Source organism: Lutjanus erythropterus, chromosome 20 (genome assembly GCF_056507025.1).
Source record: "Lutjanus erythropterus isolate fLutEry1 chromosome 20, fLutEry1.hap2, whole genome shotgun sequence".
Lineage (NCBI taxonomy): Eukaryota > Metazoa > Chordata > Actinopteri > Lutjaniformes > Lutjanidae > Lutjanus > Lutjanus erythropterus.
Window position 1 is genome coordinate 27,734,350 of NC_139336.1, and position 23,534 is coordinate 27,757,883.

General features: G+C 38.6%; 1 protein-coding gene across 7 annotated transcripts in view; it reads left to right on the forward strand.

Annotated features, from left to right (window-relative positions):
- Positions 1-8,394: 8,394 nt before the first annotated feature.
- mapk10 (mitogen-activated protein kinase 10) overlaps positions 8,395-23,534 on the forward strand; it is a 54,779-nt gene continuing 39,639 nt past the window's right edge. For all 7 annotated transcript variants that reach the window (XM_084745315.1, XM_084745316.1, XM_084745319.1 and 4 more), the window contains exon 1: positions 8,395-8,731. Coding sequence is in view for 5 of the 7 variants with exons in the window: in XM_084745319.1 (XP_084601445.1) it covers positions 8,729-8,731 (3 nt within the window). In the remaining 2 variants the exon portion in view is untranslated. The remainder of the gene's footprint in view (positions 8,732-23,534) is intronic.

Here is a 23,534-nt window from a genome sequence, read left to right on the forward strand (position 1 = left end):
GCTCCCTTATCCAGCGCAGCCGAGTCACCATTACTGCTGAGGAGCGGTGTAACCCCTCCTTTAGCCCAGCTAGCGTGGGCTGACTGGGAGTAACCAGACACCTTACTATGACCGTCCATTGGCTCTCTCTGCTGGGGGACTGTCGTTTAGCCGTTACTATAGCAACGCACACAACTGGGAGTAAAATGTACAGTGAAGCTCGGCGGCTCGGAGGCAGAGCCAGGTTTGTTATTAAATGTTTTCTAAGTAGCTCTCTAGCGTTCGTGTAGGCAACAAACTCCAAAAAAAAATTATAGCTCATATTTAACTAAAGTCCGTTTCAGTAAATTTTCTTAAGCACAAAAAGAGCTCAAGAGGGAACTGAGGTACAGATGTAGGTGAACAACTCTGAAGATAAGCTATTTTACACACAAATGGAGATGAATGTAATTTAATATAAGTGGTGGAAAGTAACTCAGTAAATTTATTCAAGTACTGTACCCAAGTACAAATTTGAGGTAGGGGAGACCTGGGGCAATTGTGTCAGGTGGCAGTTGTAACGTACCCACTTACTACGATCAGAAACAAGCTAGAGTGATGACACTTAATCTGCACATGCTCAGTAGGATTATCCTTCACTATCCTTCATTATCCTCAGCTCATTTTACTTGGCAAAATTATACTGTTTTTGGGGTGTCCAATATTTTTCTTCTGCTGTTTTAAGTTAAGAAGACTGCAAACTTACTTCAATTTTATCTCAAAGTTATTAGTTAAAAATTAACATGAACAAACTGTCAGAAAAAGTGTTGCTAGCTAGCATACGCGATATCATGGCTATGAGATATTTATAATGCCAGATCGGGGACAGTTGTAACACTGTGTTTCTTTTCTGCCCAAAAATAACAACATTTCTCTGAATTTATATGTAGTATTACTTTAAACTCAGTTGAAATAATTGAAATATGGTTACCAATAGAATAGTTGCCTATAGTCTCATGCAAAAAAAAAATGCAGAATTTGAACCATATACAAAAAAGAAATTATTTGATACTATAGCAGTAATGAGATTACTTTGATGTGTGCTTTTATTTGAGATACAGTGGGTAAATGTGACCTATTTTTTTCAGTTACAACACTCTGGCTTCTTGCATTAAATTAAATATAGTCTTCTCCTTATTAGTGAAAATATATTAATTGTGTTATTAATTAGTACACATATGATACATGTTTCTTATATTAAAAGATGATTGGTGTATTTCAATTAGTCTGCATTATAAGGGAAAATGTAAATTTACTTTGGTGTTTTTGTGCAACTTTATACTTCTACTCCACTACATTCCTGAGGCAAATATAGTACTGTTTACTCCACAACATTAGTCTGACAGCTTTAGTTACTTTTCCGATTACAGTTGTTTTTTTCAAAGCTGTCAGACAAATGTAGTGGATAGTACACTATTTACCACTCAGGGGTATGGAGTAGAGATATGAACTTGTATAAAATGTAAATACTCAAGTAAAGTACCTTAACTTTGTACTTAAGTGCAGTACTTGAGTAAATGTTAGTTATATTCCATCACAGCAAATGTTTTACTCTAAAGATGAACGAAATTACTCTGAAAAGTTGCACAAATGAGGATCCATTTATGCAATTTAATGTCATTCAAGAGCAGACATCTGATGTCTGTTTCCCCCTAGGATCACGTGAAGGCGCTGACATTTCACAAACTCAATAAAAAAAATCAAGCTTAGCCCATATTTTACTATTTCCCACAACATCAAAGTTCTTTGGGAGCCATCTAAAGCAGTCAGGAAGCAATTCACTGCTGAGTACTTCCTTCCTCTGGTGCACTTCAAAGCTGCCCCCATTTATGCTCTGTCTTGTGCCATCTACTGGCTGTTAATCGTCATTACACTCTGCCTTATATAAATGAAAGCTGTGGTGAAGGGCTTATCTCTGCCTGGCTGTGCCTGCCAGCACTAAAATGCATGATTATTATCAACAGCTATGGGCTGGAATGATAAACTGGATTAACACTAGTTTCCTCTTTAGATGGAGACTGATGATATTCATTTTCTTAGACACAAGCTGATGTTGTTCTTGCACATAATGTCAGCTCTATACTGTTGTGTACACTCTACTCTGAGGTGTTCTAGCTCCGGTATGACCTCGTATGTGTGTGTGTGTGTGTGTGTGTGTGTGTGTGTGTGTGTGTGTGTGTGTGTGTGTGTGTGTGTGTGTACATGCTTTTGCACAAGCATGCAACATTTAGGATGTAATATGATCATTTTTGGGTTATATTTCCAAATGCAATCTAACAGCCATTTCTTGTAAGAAAGTTCTATTCAGGCCAATCTAATGCCTTAGGACACAGGTGACCATGTGTTATACTTTCATGTTATTTTATTTTGCATTTTGAAGTTTCATTATTAGTACCAGACATAAAATAGAAATAAAATAAATAAAATAAAAAAAGATTTTTTTTTTTTTTTTTTTTGCATTTTAGAATAATAAAATTCTGGCTGTGACTTTTGACTTTCATCTAATCACAAACCTTAATGTTTCCTTGAGGTCCATGCTGTTATACAATGGTTGAGCACACAAAAGTAGGACGATTTTAGTTACATCACTGCACTTTTCCTTTTGATAATATTAGGATTGTAGTCTTCATTAAAGCTAATTGCTTAATTAGGTTGTTGCTTTTTCATTAGCGGGTAAAATCTAGCTACAGATGCCCTGGAACAGTCTTTGTTTCTTAACATCATCTGATGGATCAGTGAGTAAAACATTCATCAACCCTCATCCAAATACTTGCAACTAGTCTGAACTAATGAACCAAAGCTCTTACGAGGCATTTAACTACCTTGTTTGATATTGAATAAATATTACAAGAGACAGGAAACAGCTCCATAAATGGCTTTAAGCAAGACTTACTGGAGACGGTGCAGTGCAGACAGTGATAGTGTGTGACTAGCGTTCTTTGAATGCACTAGGGTGAATGGTTAAAATGTAGTGAATGTCTTTGACTCAATGAAGAAACTGGAAGGGGATGACGAGACTTTTATCTGTAAACCTCGTTCTCGTTTTCAAGATCATGACATTTCCAAAGAAAGGAGAAGAAGAGTGAGTTGCGTCATCGGATAGTTGTAGGTCTTCTCCTCGGTATGTGAGCTGTCAGGGAATGCTTGGGCAACCTGTTTCTTTTCACTCCTGGCAAGCTTGGAAACTTGCTAGTGTCTGATAAACTGCTGCCAGAGTGATCCGTTAGTGCTGTGTCTCCTTTTACCCAGAGCTTTTAATCTCTGGTACACTACCTGAGGCAAAGAGGCCCCACCAGGAGACTGATAGGGGTAACAGGGTCTGAGTAAGTAATGTCTCATAAAGTGTAACCAAAGGGTTCTGAATTTGGGATTTCCTTTTTTCTTCTATTTCTGTCAGTACTGTCCTTAATACCTCCTCATCAGTGCTGGTCTGAGCCCCAGGGGTGATTTCTTCTGACGCCTGGCTTGAAAGAGCGGCTCTGCCTGCCCTGACGGTCTTGGAAATGTGGGGCACCTGGTAGGTTGAAGGCATGTGGTTTGCTGACTGGTGAGTTTAGCCTTTGGGTCCAGCTGGAGAGCATTAAAAACTTTCCTGGAGCCCTTTTCACTGCCTTTGAAAATAGCTCCTCAGTCGACACAGAGTTAAAATAAAAACTTGACACATCTGGCAATAAAGTGTCAGAGAAACATAAGAAATTAGTGCACGCTTATAAGCTGGCTTATTTTCCCATAGTGTGAAATAATGGCTTCTGAGCAATTTAACTGTGATTCGGATTCTTAATTATAATGAATTTTAATTTTGGTTTGCTGCAATAGAGACTGAAGTATGTCACGGTGTTGCATGCAGATGAATGTTTTTAGATTCTGGTGATTGTTCTGTGCGCACCTGCCCAAGGACTGCAGATGGAAAATAGCTAAATCAGACATAAATCATCTTCTCTCATTTGAGACAAATGTTTTTGTGCATGGTCCTTGTCCACTAAAGACTAATAATGATAATAATAATGTTTGTAGATTATATCACCAAGGTTTTCTCAAGCTTGTGCCCTAATAGAAAGGGATTGGCCAGATTTTTTGAAGTGGAGATGGATGAGGCATCTATCCACGGTCAGTGTTTTACCTACAACAGATGGTGGTGGACACGTCCGCAGTTTGGAGAAGCGGCAGGAACACCAGTGTAGGAAGCTAAGCAATGTCCTGCTGTGGACAGAGTCAACAGCAAATGTTTTTTTGCCACCGAAAAAAAAAATTACTGTCAGTTTTATATTTTTAAAATACCTTCAGCACTTTCACCTTGCCATCAGACAACCAGGCACAAAACCGCCTTTATATAAGCCAAGTATCACTCTCTCCAAAGCCATCTGGTTTGGAAAAAATGGCAATTTTACTTCACAGAACACAGATTGTTTGAGGTGAACCTTTTTAGGTGGCTAAAATACATTTTGCTGCAGTACATTGCTTATCTCACCAGTACTCCTGCTGTTTCTCCAAACTGGCTGCCATTTACTGTAGGCAATACACTGACTATGGATAAGTACCTCATGCAACCCCACTTAAAAAATCCGAACTATCCCTTTAAGTGTCCAACTCGGTCTAATTTAGGCATATAAAATGCTCATCTGGATTCGTAGTGTCTTGTTCAAGCAGTAGTCTGTGCTTGAGACATTCTCGCGCTCCGATGATGAGTGTTGCTGAATTTAACACAGAGGTACATTAGGTGAGCTTAAACTATCGGCCAGTGTGTTTTTCCAGTTTTTCGAGTGGCTTACCTCACTGCAGAATGACTCTACAGCAGATTGGAACAAGGCAGCAGCCTCTGGGTCTGATTCACTGCAGGGTTGTCCCGTGGAGATGTTGAGTGCTTCAACATTCCTCATTTCAGTTCAGGGTGTGAGAGGTGTGTGGTTCTGACAAGATATAGCTGTGTTTTGCAACGAGAGCTTTGATTCTGCAGGCCGTTCTCCTTACTCCAAATTCAAACTTTGTCACATTTATGTTTTCAAGAAGTTAAAACGGGATGTAGGATTAAAACCAGTGCTGCTTCCAGTAAACCAAACACACTAAAACTGACAAACTGACTGCACTATTAAAGTATACTGGATATGCAATATCAGTATTCACTCATTTTAACTGTACTATCACTGTTTTAATCACGTGTATTATGATTTCAATGTGCCATATCAATATTTCCTATGTACAATGCTGTGAATTCAGTTGAGTCTGTTTATCGTTATATTATTTACATTGTTTTACATTTTTAATTTCTTTTATTATGAACGTCTTTGACTCTTATTTATTAATATAAGGGCACAAATGTAATATAAACATACATAACATTTAAACATAGGTCATATAAACATGATATAGCCCTATAATTTTATATTTTGTCTTTTTTATATGGTTTCTTTTTATATCTCATCTTATCTCTTAAATGCAAAATAGTGCAAATTTTAAGACTATGAAGAAAACTACCCAATCAAATAATATAAACTCACAAATGTAATGTAAACATACACAACATTTAAACATATGACATATAAACAAGGTATAAACACACATAATTTGGTTTGTATATATTATGATAGACATAATAAAATATCCAACATGTCACATTCTGAATTACCTTGTGCAGAGTGAACTGGCGTGGTTGTCTAGCGTGTGTTTCCTAATGATCTGCAGCTACGTCTGGCTGAGTTAACCCCAGTGGCACAGATTGACATACCTGAGGTTCTTTTTCCCTCCCAGCACAGGTTGGTTTGGGTTGGAACGAGCCCCTGGCAGGTGGTCCTCTGCTGTCTGAACACCTTTTTTTTCCTGCTTAGTCAGGGGTTGTGTCCGCGTACATTATTGCAGATTTGAGCCAGTCTGGGGTTATACCATACCCCAGTTGGTGTGACCCAAGAGCTGCTTTGTTTTCTGAAGAGTGTTGTTAAGATCTGGACTTAAAGTTTTTGCAGATGCATCATCCAAATTGAAAATCAATATTCTGAAGAAGTCAGATTCATATTAGCTGTGTTTTGGACATAAATCTGGCAAACGTCTGACTTTTCAAACAAGCTTATACGTGGTCTTGGCCCTTGCTTATACACAGCATTTAACGCCTACACAGCGAACGTTGGATAACAAGTAATTTAAGCAAATTTGATAAAACAATGCCAGACTCAAACACACGCTGAGACTGCAGCTGCCTGAGGAGTAAAATTAAGCTTAAAATCCACAGCAAAAGTATTTCAATTACCTCTCACTGAGCTGTAGAGGTGAACAGTGTCATATGTTTTAATCATCCTCTAATGAAACTGAGGTCAGGACAGATCTCATTGACAGCAGCCAGGAAACCTTATAGTCTGACTTTAGGAAATTATAATTCCACCTCCTTTTGAGTCCTCTTCAAGCTGATATCTGCCATCTAATATCTGCTTTTAATTAATGTATTGTTATTTTATCCAAATGATGGAGTTTGGTGAAGCACAATTTAAAAACTCTTTTGCTGGTGGCTCTGCTCCCAGACACTGTAACCGTCCTGCCTGCAGAAATAAATGATATGTTCATGTTACCAGAAGTGTTGATGTGTTGTACCAGCTTTGAATAAATGCAAAGAAACTGGTAAACCAAATCTAGACTAAATATAGGCTACATTTTAAATACCAAATAGCAGACAAACAAAGTTAGCAGCTAACAGCTGAAGAAAGACAAACAGGTAAAAACTCAGATATAGGCCTTGATGAACTGTACAGATGTGACACGTTTAAGGACCACTGCACTGCTGCTGTTAATCCAGATACACTCACAGACAGGATGAATCATGCCAAATTTGATTACTTAAATTCTTAAATTCTGCATTCACTTGCTAAAATGCAAAATAATGAAGAGGAATCATAGCAAGCATCATGCCAGGTAGTAATAGGAAATACATAAGAATAAATAAATACAAAACAGAAGGTTCAGAATGACTAACAGGCTGTTTTAAACAATCCCTTTGTTTTAAATCGCTGACAGTATAAAAACCAAGTAGCACATCTCTAAATAGCAATGAAAAATTACTATAAATATAACAATGAGCATCTCTCTCTCTCTTTTTTAAAATAACATTGAAGACAACTCCAAAGCATGTACAGGGTACTTCTTCACTTGCCATTTTTAATGTGGAACAACTTAACAATTACATAAATACAACAAAATTTAATCTAAACCTAACAGGTAAACTTGTTAAACTAACTAAACTAAATTTAGTTTTATAGATTTTTTTTTAAAGTGAGATCAACTTGTCACATTTTAGAATGATATATTAGAGTGTTTAAAGAATTATTAAAGCTATAGTGTGTAAATAAATAACTAAAACTCTGACCAAACCCTGAGAAATCTGTAGTTTATTGAAGGCCACGGTGCATTTCATACTAGCCACTGACTGCTAACTTGGGGGAAAACATGATACGTTGGATACGTCAGAGAGTGAGAAAAGAAATTGATGAACGTGACTAAACGGAACGTGAATAAATACACTTAAACTAATACAGTAGCCCGTCCGTGAACAATGATTTCTGCCTGAGTCACGTCGATAGATTTTAATCAGCTCCTTTGACAATAAGGACAGCAACTCCCATGACCCCACGCTACATCTTTTGCACTGGTTTGATGTCAGAGAGAGCCCTGCAGTGGCAGAATTTTGTGCATTTCAGTAAGTACAGCTTTAAGTACATGTAACAAGAAGAGATGAAGTAACCACAACTTAATACTAATAGTTATATTTACTTCATGTTTTCAAGACAATCAGTTTCCTGGATTTTTTTTTTTTTTTTTTTTTTTACGATAAATGTGTGTGTTTTTAGAGTGATTTAAAGAATTATCTATCTGTCTGTCTATAGATGTATATACATATATATATATATATATATATATATACATATATATATATATATGCGTGATAATACTGGCAAATATACAGTATAAATGTAGTGAGTAATTTTAGTAGTTTTATATTCCTTGTTGTATGTGTGAAAAAATGTGAAAAGTCAATGTGTATTTTTCTTTTTTTCCTGTGAGGACACTGTTGTCTGACTTTGCTGGTCGATGAGAGCTCTGAGAAACAAACCAGTACAAAAAGCCCTCCTCCATATCCTCACTGAGCCTCATGATCACACTGGCGGCGGGACTGTAACAGGATGGGATCAGACCAGAGATGCTCTCCCACACGCCCCTCCCATCCTCCATGTGATCTCTTCCTCCCCTCTCTCTCTCTCTCTCTCTTTCTCTCGCCATCTCTCTGCTCGGGCTTTGACGTCAGACGTGCTCCTGCTCGGTTGCTATGGCAATATATTTCCCTATACCCCCCTCCTCCTCCTCCTTTCCTCTTCCCTCCCTCTCTCTCTCTGCTGCTCGGCTCTGGTAGGTCCACAATGGTACAGCCAGCATCTTGCAGCACAATGGTTGCAAGGTGGTGGTGAGCTGGGGGAGAGTGATTCAGCATCAGCGAACCTCGGCTCCGTCCACCTCCTCCTGCTTATTTTTCCTTTTCCTCATCGCCTCTTTCTTTCTTTCTTTCTTTGGGGTCTTTTTTTTTTTTTTAAAACAACCCCCCCACCCCAACACCACCTCCACCACCACCTCGCCATCTTTTAAATGAAGCCTTCAGCGATGGTCACCGCAATGTTTCCCGTCGGGATGTTTTGAAAAGGACTGTCACCGGACTGGGCTCGTCATCAGCTGGCACGGAATGGTAAGAGAGGCCGGGGTGGGTTTGTTTTAATGTGTGCGGATGGTGGATGCGAGGCTGCTTGGACCCCAGCTGCCTGGAGGAGGGTGGAGGAGTGATGAATATTGATTGGAAGGGAAGGTTAATGAAGTCCACTAGCGACGAAAAGAAAAAAAAAAAAATCAACCCCATCTTGATACATTCGCCGCCGAGGATGCTGTTTTATAACAAGTAGGATTTCATTATGGCGTAAGTCTTGACCTGCAAAATGTTCTCCATCCTCATCCATACAAACATCCTGCAATAGGCTGAAACATCACAGCTTAATCATGAGTTTGTGGAGAATAACATCACACAACCCAGGCTACTTCTCTTTGTTATTTAATATTCCGACTTTCTGTTTAATCATGCGTGTATTTCTGTCCTCATATTCTCATAAGTCATCTTATTTCATCTGATCTAAACAACAGACTTGACTGTTGTGTTGCACGCGATGCATTTTTGATTAGAAGTGCAGGGATGGTGCAAATGGATGATGCTCTTCAAAACACCAGGCTTACATGGGCTACATACTGTACAGTCAGGCCTACATGCAGAGTTTGTCCATCCTCCCCCTCAGAAGTCAGCTGCGCACCTTGTGCATTATGCAGACCATCACTAGTACTTCACTATGGGACCACCTTCACATCCATCACAAGTGCCTGAAAAGCAAATAACCAGGCTGGTTTATTGTTTAATATAAGTTTGGTTTTTTTTTTTATAGTGTTTGTGGAGGCTTTGTCATTAACACGGAGCAATCATAATGCAGAGGGGATGGGGTGTTATTCACCCTAATATGGGCAACATTCTGTGCAGGACACATTGGATTAAAAGAGATGAAGCTACAGAGGAAGGCAATTTATCCAGATCTGGTTTGTTTTGGGCATTCCTCGGCACATAGATTATCGAAAAAGACATTTTATCTGAGTGTAAACCCATCTTACTTTGCTGGTGCCATGCATAAATAAAGAGTTCATTTGCAAAAACAGACAAACCAACACCAGTTTGAGTGACATTTCCTGGATTGCACGCACAAAAAAACAATTCAGGAAAATAAATAAATGGAGATGGAGATGGAAATGGAGATATCCGCTTTTGCAACTTAACCCTTAAAGCATAGGTATTAGGAGCACATCACACTGATATTCTAGCTATTTAGGGACACAAACAACTATTTTTTTTTTGTCATGTCTGTGTTTTCAAATTTAGCATTCTTCCTCATACTTTGTTTGGTGCATGCCCACGGTCATAGACTAATTACTGGAGTCGGTGAAGGTTTAAAGGTGTCACAACAAACTCTCCATGTTCCGGTGAGAAAAGAGAGAGGTTTTAGCGCTGTGACCTTGGGTGCTGAATTATTCAGGAGCAGGCTTCCATGACTGTGAAAGTGCTGCAGGGAACACGCTTAACAATTAAACAAAGCTTTTTATGGGTGTTTCTGCAGCGGCTGAAGTAGGGTGACAGCTCTCTTTTAATAGATAAATAGGTTACTTCTTCCCTTCATCCTCTTCCTCCTCGTCATCGTCAGCTTGTGTCTTGAATAGTTCCTTAAAATTTCTGCTGGAGTACCTTCAGTTTATAAAATAATCTGTTTTATTTGAGCTGCTGCAGGTCTACACAAAATGATACTCGCTGCTATTGATTTTTAGGTGGGCAGCTTGTTTATCCAATGGAAAATCATCAATGGAAACAGCCAACAGCACACTAATGTTGTGTTGCAGTAGGTGATGCTTGCATTTTAATTCCATTTTGTTTTGCAGACTTGGGAGCATCAGTATACTAATCCTTTGTTATGTAACAACATAAAGCAAAGCATTAAGATGATCTAATGGTGACAATGCAGGCATGATTAATCAACCATGCGAGGAACCAGTGATTATTTTAATTAACAATTTATCTGCTGATTTTTTTTTCTGATGATTAGTCATTTATTTGGTCTGTAACATGTCATGAAATAGTAAAAAAGTTTGCAACAATATGTCTTCAGATGTCTTGTTTAGGGCTGCAGCTAACGATTTTTTTTATTATTGATTAATCTGTCAGTCTTTTTCTCAATTAACTGATTAGTCGTAAAATGTCAGAAAATGCCCAAGGTGACGTCCTCAATGTCTTTCTTGTTCCCAGCCCAAACATATTCAGTTTACTGACTAAATAACCAGAAAATATTCATATTTTAGAATTGATAGAATTTGGATTTTTTTTGTTAAAAAAAATAACTCAGTTGCTTGCTGCAGCTCTAGTTGTGATTCGTCCAACCAACAGTCCAAGACAACACATTAAGTTTACAGTGGTGTAAAACAGAGATAAGCTGCAAATCCTCACCATTAAGAAGGTGATGTTATTGGGAACATTGGGCACTTTTGTTTTAACAAATGACTAACAATCTACAATTGTTTCTGTTCAAAAATTAAACCTAGAAATGTGGATTAAATGAGAAAATGTTAGGAATTGAATGTATTGAAAATTTAGGGGAATGGGTTAACCTGAATGAAGAAGAAAACACAATAGAAACAGGATCTGAATGAATTCTGGTATAATGGAACTGTCTGGAAGGCACCAATAACACAGTCAGCATCTCCATTTAAACTTTGTTAATTAGGAGATTTAGAAAGTTTCATAACAGCATAAACAATCATGGAAATCCAGTCCAGTTCAGCAGATCCTGTATGAAGGCCGAATGTGAAAAGTTTAGGACTTTTTCCACAACAATTCTTGCTGACCATCAATTACTTAAATGTCCTCATCAGTCTTTTTTTCGCTGCCATTCTGCCGTGGTTCTTATGATTATATGGAAGGTCAAAGTCGTCATTAGAAGAGGATGGATTACTGAGGAACACTGCCGTAGTCCATCATCACCCAATGACCCTGGCTGAGTATTGTTCCGGCTGTGTGTTACTGTGGTCCTGATAATCCCTCCCCGCCATGTACAGCTGTAGTTCACATAATAACATTAAGTCAACAGTTATGTCATGCTACATAAGTAAATGAAGATAGATGGATAATTTGATTAAGAAAGAGTTTGCATGAGAGAAATAAATAGATGTTAAGCTGAGGAGGATCACCCAGCTTCATCTTTACGAAGGTGCGCTACTAGTTTGTGCTTTGTGAGGTTGGCCCCTATTTGCTGACAGAACCTCAGCCAGTTTCCTTCTTTCCTGTTTCCTGTGACATGCGATGTGCTAGAGTCCTTTATATTGAAAAGAAAAACACATTTTGAAGATGGTTAAAAGATGGTGCTGGGGGAAAAGCGACATTTAACTCACGTCTTTTGTTAGTTAATGTTACAGAAACGCTAGCTAAATAGCTTGCTAATGATTCATGTAGATTTGCAAGCTAGTTAGTTAGCAGGTTTCTGCCATTAGCTATCAGATATGACTAGCCAGTTAACAACTGATGAAGATTTGCTAGCTAGCAACTAGCAACTGCATCAATTGTTAGTTAGCTAGTTACATCTGATAGCTAATGTTAGCAAAATGCTGGCTAACTAGCTTGCTAATCTACATCAATCATTAGCAAGTCTGCCTAGCTGTAAGTTCACATTACCAGCATCACAGCTATAAAATGGCCAAACATATCAGGCTACATTGCGCTGAGAAAAGTTGAGGCCAGTTCGACACACAGCGACAAGTGTCGGACATCGGTTTCTGACCTCATGTCGCCGCCTTCCATTGAAAATAACTTGTAACCTGATGTTTTGTTGCCGATAGTCTGAAGATGCCATTACATCGTGTGTATGTGACACAGGATGTGTTGTGTGCCTGATGTGCACTCTTGTCAGCTGGCTTTGGCGTTGTCTCGTCTAGCAAAACAGTAACCTAAAAAGTTGTTTATTAGCCTAACCTTTGCCTGAAAAAAACAAGATTAAATATACAAGACATCTCACACCTGATTGTACTTTCAAACTGAGACAATGTTTTAATTTTTTTGCGCTCATCAATTTACTAAGATATGCTTAAATCTTACTCCTTGTACTGCTGTCATGGCTGCAACTGAGATGGTCATGGAGCTCGCCAAAGACATCCTGCAAAACCACACCCAGTCGGGTAAAATACCAAGATTTTAAGGAGTCTCTACTGAAAACAGGAAAGGAGAAAAGTTGACTTAAGTTCAGCTGGTTACCAAGGTAACTCAACTGCTATTGGAGTACGGAGTGAAAAGGGGCGGGACTGCAGAAAGGTCATTTAGGCAGGAACAAGACAAAAGGAAGAAATAATAGCATCCTAAAGTATGACTGGCTGATGTCTTTGCATGAGCTTACTAGTTTATTATGTTTTCATGCAATGTAGTTTTATTTACCCCGCATGATGTCAATAAAAATGGGCTTTTTAATGCTCCTGTGATCATAACTGCTGACATTAAATTGCACATAATCATTACTGCTGTTTTAATACATTGTCTGGGCATATTTACATCTGTAATCTGAAAGCTGTATGTGGGAAACTACAGTCTGTTTCTATCACATTCTTATAAATAAAATTAAATTCTTGCCTCACAAAAGTTGATTCCCCCAGGCTGCAGTGTTGCTTACCAGTATACACACAGAGAGATGTGCCTGCAGAGTGAGATGCACAGTTACATAATTGGATTTGATCTGACAAATATGCAGCTTTTATTTGCTTTTTGCAGATAGCTGAGTGCAAGACTTTAAGCTGTGTTAGATTTGGTCCCAATCTCCCTGCTGCACATCTGTAAAAGAGAATTAAGAGTCACTAAGGGGTCAGACATTGTAGCAACTCAGAGGCCATCAAAAGGATTTTAGAGTCAGAATTAGAGATGCAGTGATCCGCTTTTTTCAGTTCTTATTTGATTCCAATATCTGAATTTGGATATATAATAATACAGATACTATATTATTGATACTAGCGCTCTTTTTTCTGTTATTATTATTATTATTGTTATTATTATTATTACTGATATTATTTGTAAGATTACATGAGGCTGAAACTGAACATCATGTTAGTGGTGAAAGGTTCTGCTGATATACATCCAGTCAGTTTCCAACATCTGGAAAGCTTGTTTAATTTGTGTAATGTAATTTGTGTGACCATTGTGGGGCGCTGTAGGATTGTGGCTTGTGGCATTAAGATATGCAGCAGATTGGCTGAGAGACAGCCCTCATTTTCATCATTTCCCATGATACATTGCTGTGAGTTTACGTTTGCTGTTTTGTGTTCCAAAATGCAACCAGTTCCCTTATATGCTAATATGCTAATTGATGAGACGAGACGCCTCTAGTACTTCTGGCCTGTCTTTTCTTTTATGATCAAGAGAATAAACTTGTGGAGCCTTTTGTTCTTATTTGAATGTATGAGTTTAACACAACACATATCTGTGCACAGAGAGGGTCTTGGTTCAGTGTTTTCACATGGGCACAGTTCATACCATAAGCTTAAAGAAACAAGAGGAACACTCATATTTATACAGTATGCCTCGTGTCATACAGGGTCACATATCATCAGGAAACTAGACGGGAGGGCGCTACATTTCATAAGCAACAATGGCAAAGCCACAAAAGCTGTTGGGACTTTATCCAAGGCTCAAGACATCGTGTGTACCAGACAGGCTGGCACTCCTCAGACAAAAAATTCTAATATGAGGTGCACTGAGGCCTCTCAGGTCAACAACCTGTCAAGCCTAATATCAGGGACTTATTAACGTTATTAAAAGTTGTCTTTACTCATTAATTCTCTGACACTAATGTAGAACAGACGTGAAAAGTGCTACTCAATTCTTAATTTGTGCTGCTTAGCATAGCATTTACAAAAAGAAAACGTGGGATTGTGGAATATTGGGCCCCAGTACTGATACTGGGTCAGATCAGATTGGCCCCATCTTTAGTCTAAATACAACACTGAAAAACTGCCTTGTATCAACACATTTTCTCTCAGTGCCCTCTCATTGCTTCTTCACAGCAGCAGAACAAGAAATTAATAGTCTAGTTTGTTATTAGGATTATGTGATTTTGGCATATGTTAAATGTTCATGTTAATACATCACTTGTCATCATCTGAAAAGCTTGTTTAGTTTGTGCAATGTAACTTGTATAATGGTGTGGGGCGCTGTGCGATTGTGGCTTGTGACATTCACAAGTGCAAAGGATACTGGCCTCATTTGCATGATTTCCCATGACGCATTGCTGAGAGTTTTGGTTTGGTGTTTCATGTTCCGAAATGGAAATGTTGCAACATATTTTCCTTATATAATACGCTAATGTAGGGTAAATGTGAAAAGTGTGACTCAATTCTCAATTTGCATGGCTTAGTATAGTATTTACAAACAGAAAACACGTGATGTTGTGGAATTTAGATCGGAATTTGGATTGGTGACAGTCAAAATACAATACTGGAAACCTGTCTTACATCAACGCGTTTTTCTCAGTGCAGTCTTATTACTTTTTCACAGCAACAGAAGACATGCATGATCTAAATTGATATAACAATGCATATATAAGAGATTTGGGCTTATGAAATGTTAATACATCAAGCACAAGGTGTGGTGCAATCTATTGAGAGAATACTTTTGCAGCAGTGATCTATTTTAGAAAGCGTTACCTACTGTAACCATGGAATCAGCAGCTCTGTGATCATGTCAGATAAAATATTTTTATCATCCTGTGTGTTATAGATAAGTACTCAGAGGGCTGTTGTACAGAAGTGCTTTCAATGGAGTCCTCTAGTCCTGCCCTCTTCCGATACTGAATGTTTTTCAGATTCTGTAAGGAAAAGCTGTAAATCAGACGAAAAGCTGTACATGTTGCTACCATGCGGCTCATCAGAAAACTGCAGCGTAAGCAGTTTTTCGGCTAACATGTCTGTTATTTACTTAAAGTGAATCAAGGGATGTGAGTGTGACGACCGATGTGAGCAGAGACGGAGAGGATAAGTGTATTTCAGCTGTGAGGAAACAAATCAATAAGATGTCAGCGAACATTCAGATTCTCACAGCCTGTAGAGGAGCCCGGGAGTCAGCGGTGTGCTGTCTTGTTTTCCTCTGGCTGGATCCGCAGTTTGAAGTGCTTTCCCTTCCCCTCCCCTGAGCCCTAACGAGAGGCTGTTGTACTGCGTTTGGCTCGGGCTGCACGCAGCAAAGGCAAGGCAAGGCTGCATACTGCAGGAGAGGCTGAGGCTGCTGAACCAAGCACTCACAATGGAGCTCCGAGGGAGGGGGAGGGGAGACGGCTGCAGCGAGGCTGCTGGGAGCCTGGGAGCAGGAATGGTGGGAGCGAGGGAGGGACAAAAGAGAGGCAGGAAAAGGGAGAACGCAGGCTGCTCTCATCAGCGTTGGGGATGGAGGGGAGGATGAAGACGTGGATGTACATTTTGTGACATTCAGAAAGCCTGAAAGCATGACAGAGGGAGGAAGAGTGGCGAGAGGAGAGGAGGCAAAGACGGATACGACAGGAAACAATAACACTGGTGTGTAGTGGACATTTAGACAGGCACATTGTGCTTTATCTGCAGCCCTCTGGTGTGAGCAGTCAATCAACCTATTTAATGTAGACATAAAACATTGACTAAGTTAAATCCCATGTGGCTGTAAGGATTACAGTGACTGAAACACACAACACTGACACATCCTCCTGTATATATATGATACTGTGGGCTACGCTGAGTCAGAAACAGTCTGTAAATGTGAACTGAAAGCAGAATGGATGATAGTTGGACTTAACTGCGGCTCAAAGATGCGCCTCATTATTGTGTGTTTCAAACATCTGCTGCTGTGACACTGTTGCCAAACATTATTTATTATTAAAGGTCCAGTGTGTAAAATTTGCAGGGGTTTATTGGCAGAATATGGCAGAAATGGAACATAACATTCACAAGCATGTTTTCATTAGAGCCCTGCCGATATGAGACTTTTGAGACCACTATCGATTTTAGAGGGGGAGAATTAACTGATTTTGAGCTGAAATAAATATAGACCTTTTCTAAGTGGAGTGTGCACCGATTTTGCACTGATATGACTGTGCAAAGGTACTCAGAAGGCTGTTTTCTTGAACAAATAACAAGGGTTGGGTAGTTGTACATGTAATCAGGATTACATAAACACAAAATAACTATCAGAACTATCAGATGATTACATCACTTGATTACTTTTTTGATCACATCTTTAGAATTACATTTCTTTTATATAATAAAAAGTGCTTTATTAACTCACAAAAAGGGCATCTGACATAAGTGGTGACTTAAGAAACATTTGGTTTTGTCATTTAATGATGATTTATGGATAATGGAGTTCATTACGAACATTTTGAGCAAGTGCTCCTTTTGCATTATAGAGAAAAGTCCTGCATGTGATTTAAAAACAGCAGCAACAAAAACTCACAGAAACTACACACAGTACACCTGTAATTTGTGCCAGTGCTGTTTTTTTAAGGGTAATATGATTTGATCAACAGCTAAATAGACATCAGTACTGATTAGTATCAGTCAATTGCATAATATTTTAATACTGCCAGTCATTTAGGGGCAGGTTCAATTGTCAATGTTTCCCATTGTGATAAATCTAAATCACAACAAACATCATTTTCTTTACTATATGTTCTTACTGATACCAATAAATCGTCAGTGGCCAGTATCAGGCTGATATATTGGCTGACCGATATAAACTTTTCATTAGTGTATAATCACCTGAAAATAAGAATTGTTGTGTTTTTGTTATGTTATTTTGAACTGCTGTGTTTCTACAGCAGACCAGAAATAAAATTAACTGATACTAATTAAATTTAAGGGCTTATTCTAAGGTTAAGAAAATAGTTCTTATTTTCAGTAATGAAAACATACTTACAAATGTTGTATTCACTTTCTGTCATATTCTGCCAATACATTCCTGTAAATCTTGCACATTAGACTTTTTTTTTTTTTTTTTTTACTAATGTCTCTGTGGATTTCATCTCTAGTCAGACATCTTTTAGCGCAGAGATATTCTCAGTGCATATTGGCATGACATCTCCCCTGGCAGCGCTTCTCTGACAAGTAATGAAATGGCTTCTCATGACACACAGGAAATATCTCATATCCTGTACTTTAATAATAGCGTGTAGGTTTTTAACCTCACCACTAAGAAAAGCTCTGCATCAGATGAATGTGTTCACGCACCTGCTGTGCCAAAACTGAAAAAAAAAAAAAAACCCTCTCACCTTTGCTCTCAGCGCTTCATGTCAGTTATTAGAAATAAACTGGATAAAAAAACCATTACAGTTCACTACATTACCACTTCATATAACATGATAATCATGTAATTGTGTGTAATATTTGCGCGGAAATGTGTGATCGTTTTAGGGTATTTTTTATCCTTTTATCTCATCAGATAGAAACGTTCGCTGTTTCATCACTGTTTATTTTACTGTAAACATTTTAATCATTACAGAAATATCACAGGCGTGACATTAAGGTTATCTCAGTTCTAAATAGGCGTGCCAGTGAGCCTTTATCATATATCAGGGGCCTCATTGCAGAGAATTTCCTCACTGCTTGTCCTTTCTTAACTTACATTTCAAAGACAGGAAAAAATCCTAGCTTCCTATAACAAAAATAATTATGAAACTCATGTCTGTGTCCTAACTCACCCCTTATCTTAAGCTGGGAAATCTTAACTAGAGCTGTAAACTTGATTTATCAATCAGCACTCATGCCTTTGTGCCTTTATCTGTGTGTGGAATGTACACAAGACTTCCTGTATCCATGACAACGGCTGTCTCACATCATTTGTCACCAGCTAAATAGCTTAACTTCGATAAGTCAGAGGCATTAATTGTGTCATGGAGGAGACAAAACCCTACATTTTTGGGAGTTTTCTTCTCAGTTATAGTCCCAAGGTAAAGATTTGAATGGTCACAGCATGTCGATCAAATTCAAAATTAAAAGCCTCATCCAACAGTTTGAGTAGCCTTTCAGTTATATTTCTGCATTCGTGTTGTTCCCCATCTTCATTGTTATTCTCATGCAGACACTGGTGCTGCCTTTTTTGGCAGTAATTTTGAATTTAGGAAAGCGTCTATGGCAGGGATACTCAATTTGCTTTGCCTGGGGGCCAAACAAACAAACACACATAAATAATAACACCATTCATCAGATAAAATTAATAAACAATAAAAGCCCCACACCTCACCTTTCTATGAAATTCTTTGTTTTGAATTTACTGACTTATCAATTAACCAAATTAACTTGGTACACAGATTGACACTTGTCCTGTTTGACAAAGCAGATATCTTTTGGAGGGCTGGGGGTCACTTGGACCCCAATTCATTTGGGTCATAACAGTTTAATTACATTTGATCAGATCATATTTTTTATATAGTAGTTGCTCTCAGTCCTAGAGGGGGTACATGAGATTTGATTAAACTACATTTTATATTCAGTATTACTATTTTATTGCTGTAAAACCTCACAGCAGAAGAAAAGAACAAGCATAATCACTTTCACTATGAGCAGGAAGACAGTTTTGGTTTTAAATGACGGACAAAAATCAAGAAAATGGATTCATGGTTGAAGTGTAGCAGTAATAAGAAGTGAAAATAACAAAATACAGTGAGTATCAGGAAGAATATGCTTTTATGGGATTTGCCCCAAGGAGCTGACACTGATGGCTCAGCTCCGTGGTTTACCTCTTTATATACATTATTATACATTATTGAAATAAAGCGAAGAAGCACAGCTACAGCAGATCATGGCGTGATTAAGAGCTATACTGCTGTACAACCGGCCCCTGCCTCCCAAGTCTGCAGAGTGATCATCGGTTTGCCTGAGGCGTTGTTGTGCCCACGAGGGCGGATGTAACAGAATGCCCGGGATCCAAATACCAAGGACCAGCCACAACTGCAGAGCGCGCACACACACACACAGACACACACATGCACACACACTTAGCACACCAGCCACAATTCAGCATCAGCAAGACCAGCACTGGAGATTAATGGTCTGCTGTATCAGTAATAAGCATTAGCCCATTCAAGATAATTAAAACCTCCTCTCTGTCTTTTTCTTTCTTTCATTCTTGAGTGTCTTGAGGTTTTTTTTTTTTTTTTCTTAATAACAGTTGTCTCATCAGTGTAACAGACCCAGCCTTTTGTAATTGTGCGATACATTTGTGTCTGAATGTGTTTGTGAGAGAAAGACAGACAGTAGGAGTGTGTGTGACTTCAGTCTGTTTCAGCTGCATGTGTGTGTACTTCTGTGCAGGACTCGATACTTAACAGCTTTTCATATATTTGTAAGAGACCCATCATCACCCTTTTGAAATCTAATTGAGTGTAGTGCAGTATGTGTAGATGCTTGCTGAAATCAGTGTGTCATTGCTGGTGTGTGTTTTCTGAATGTTTTTTAGAAGCATCTGGTGATTGTGTTTGCCAGTGTTGTGCTCCTGTATCACCAATCTGATCACCAAAAATCTTAACAGTTCATCCTTGAGTCAAAGTGGACGTGTGTGTTAGGGCTGCACAGTTAATCACAATATTATTGAAATGTGCAATAAGGCCAAGTGCAAGATCCAAATCACAATTTTTTGAAAAAGGAAAAATATGTGAGAAAACAGCATTAACAGCATGAGATGTCCTGCCCTAAAAATCTTGTTTTCCAGATGTGGGAAAACATGTTTGTTTGGTACAGACCACGACAAACAACACATCATCATGATCAACATGACAACATGATCCTTCCCACTAATTGTATCGCATCTTGCACTTGCAATTTCAGTCTTTTTTAGCTTATTGTGCAGCCCCAGTTTGTATCAAATTTAAAGAAACGTCTTCCAAGTGTTCCTGTAATGTCACATTCACAACAGAGTTTTGACCTTTGACCACTGAAATTTAATCAGTTAATCTTTGAGTCCACGTCGACATTTGTGCAAATTTTGATGAAATTCCCTCTGAGCGTTCTTGAGATATCATGTTTACAAGAATGAGATGACCCAAAAACATAATGCCTGTGGCCACAGCAGTCGTCGACATGGAGCCATAAAAAAAGGTTTTCAAAAATTCTGAACCCCAGATATTCTTCATGAAGGTGCTAAAAAGTTGGGCTGTTCGGTCCAGCAGTTTTCGAGATTAGCTGCAGACAAGCTTCAGGTATTTTCGTCACGCAAATGATCCCCCTCCAGATTTAAGTGGGGTGGAGATAATGATGGATTCCTCCCAGATGTTCATCAATCAGGTCACATCCAAACATCGAACAGTAAATACTTGTTGGTGTTGGCTCGATAAGGATGTCTTCACTGGTTCTGCATGAAATTGCTTTGGCACAGGTGCTGACTTTGTTCGCCTTTGTGATCACAGCCAGGTAGAAATTTAAAATACGCTATCGGACGTTCAGTCAATTCCAGAAGAAGGATATGCCAGCGCTGCTAACATCCCACTGACTGCTACAAATTGGCAATTTTATACAATCTATACTGAAGAGTCCAGAAGTCCTGTACATCCTGCAAAAGCACTGCTGCTTTCTAAACTCTGATGCAACACTAAGCAACACGCTCGAGAAAGCCTCAAGAGCAAAAGGCAGGACAGCAAACTTTAAAAAACTGTGATTGATGCTCATATCATGTAATGGTTCTCTGATACTGGTATCTTCCCCTGATTCTCTTCTTTTCTTACACTTAAGATCAAGCTACCATGATGTGATTAGCCACCATCTTTTCATTTTCGAGGACATTAAAACTCATGACTATCTTGAGTGCAACCATAGACAGTCTGTGTCTGAAAATCAGGTTTAGTCCCAAGTTAATGAGGAATTTGTTGTGGTGTTTTGGTGCATAACAGTAACATAGTATGTAGAGAAATATAAAGAAAGATAAAATCAATACTACAACTCAAATAGAGGCACAAATAGAAAATAGAAACTGACAATAAAATGTGGAAAAATAAAACATGTATAATATGCAATTTAAATGAAAAAGTTGAAGCAGAAATGAGCAAAGTATTCACCAGGGAATGTGCAAAAGGTCACAGTATGCAGTATAAGGATATTTTAAATGTGCACCATACCTAAGCCAGGTATCAAAAAGGTACAGAGATAATTTAGCTAAAAAAAAAAAAGTTTCAGGGAACTGTAATTTGCACTGGAATTAAAACATTACACAGCAAAAATGTCAGTAGGGCCTCCAAACAAACCACTCTTTAGGGACTTTGAACACATGCAGCTACGCTACATGATGGTTTTGTCACAGCTTTCATTAATTCAAACTGCATCATTAACTCATAGTTGAACAACAGTTTCACTCTGACGCTGTCCTAAAGGGAAAATTCCTCATTTTTCATGTGGATGTCCAGTCATTGTTGATGGTAAATGTAATAAATTGCTTAGTGCTGCTGTATTGACCAAGAAAGGTGTTTTTGCCCTGCTTGTGCAGCCATGCCGGCAGTACCTGCTGTTTATCACCAGCCTGTCATATAGCTCCTACGTAGTTTGCCAAAACATAAAGTTGCACGACTAACATACTCATCTGGCTACCCAGAGGTGGAGACTAAAAATCCAAGCTGAAATAGCATCTACTTTAACATCAGCTACATCACAGTGACATCACTGGATGCAGGAAGAAAAACATATTTTGCAACAGGATAACGTTTCCTGGTCAATAAAGCGTGCACTGAGGAGTTTATTAATTTGACTGACTACATTTACCATCAACACTGATTGGACATCCATGTAAAAAGTGGTGAATTTTCCCTTTAAGAGCATATGCCACACCCCTGCTGCTATTTGATTCCCACCACTAAACACTCAACTCTCAGTCTTTGACAGTCCATCATAGTATCAATGGCAGAATGAAGCGAAAAGCATGCTGAAATGTGGTTAAAAATATAAACAATGTCCATATTGTGTATTTAGATCGTTTTTGATAAGTTACTGGAATTTAGTTGAAGTCAAGCTGCCTTGTTTTTGCTTATTAACCTCTGAATGATCTGGTGTTGGTTTGTACTGATGAGACATGTTGCAGTCGGGATGATTTATGGGCATTTGAAGGGATGGTGCTGAGTGTAGTCTTACTGTAGCTGCAACCAGAGCAGCATTTCAACCATGACCACTATCAGCAGAATCTGGTCAGAGGGTTGGACAAACAAGCTCAGAGTCTGCTGCAGTGTTTCCCTCGCCGTCGGCCCCACAAAGGGATTGAATAGCTGTGGCATGATTTGATTTGTCATTTTCATCGCATCTTCATGATTAGTTGTTCCTGATAATTACACAAATCAATTCATCTTTTGCATGACATGACAGTAGTCCGCCACTTCCTAACTCATTATCGTTAAACGACAGCTCAGAGGAAAATTGTTTGTAGTCTTTATTCAGTTAAGATGCTGCATAATTTTAGAGTTCTGCGCCATAATTTTTGGTCAAAAATCTACAGGGTTGACATCATATCTGAGATAATTAATCTGGGACCTCATTACAGGAACTTGAGTGTGAAATCCTAACTTATCTCAGCTCAGGATGAAATGTAGGATGTGACATTTTTCCCAGCCGCATTTAGGGGGAAACTATCTTATCTTAGGATAGGAATTTAGCGATTGCAGAGCCTTCTAAGATTAAGAATTTCCTAAGCTGGGATGGCGTAGTCCCTGTCCTAAATTCAAAATGAATGCCAGTTATGTTACGTCTGTATGTAATGAAAATGTTGCATATTATACCTTTAAGATAGGAGAAGCAGTTAGGATTTTTTGCAGTAATGACTCCCATGATTTTAGTGCATAGGAGAGACCCAATCCACCGAAATGGGAAGCAAAAAAGTCACTTTTTCATTTTGTTTTTCTTTAATCCTCATCTGTTTTTCTCTGTTTCTTAATAAAGATAATCAGATT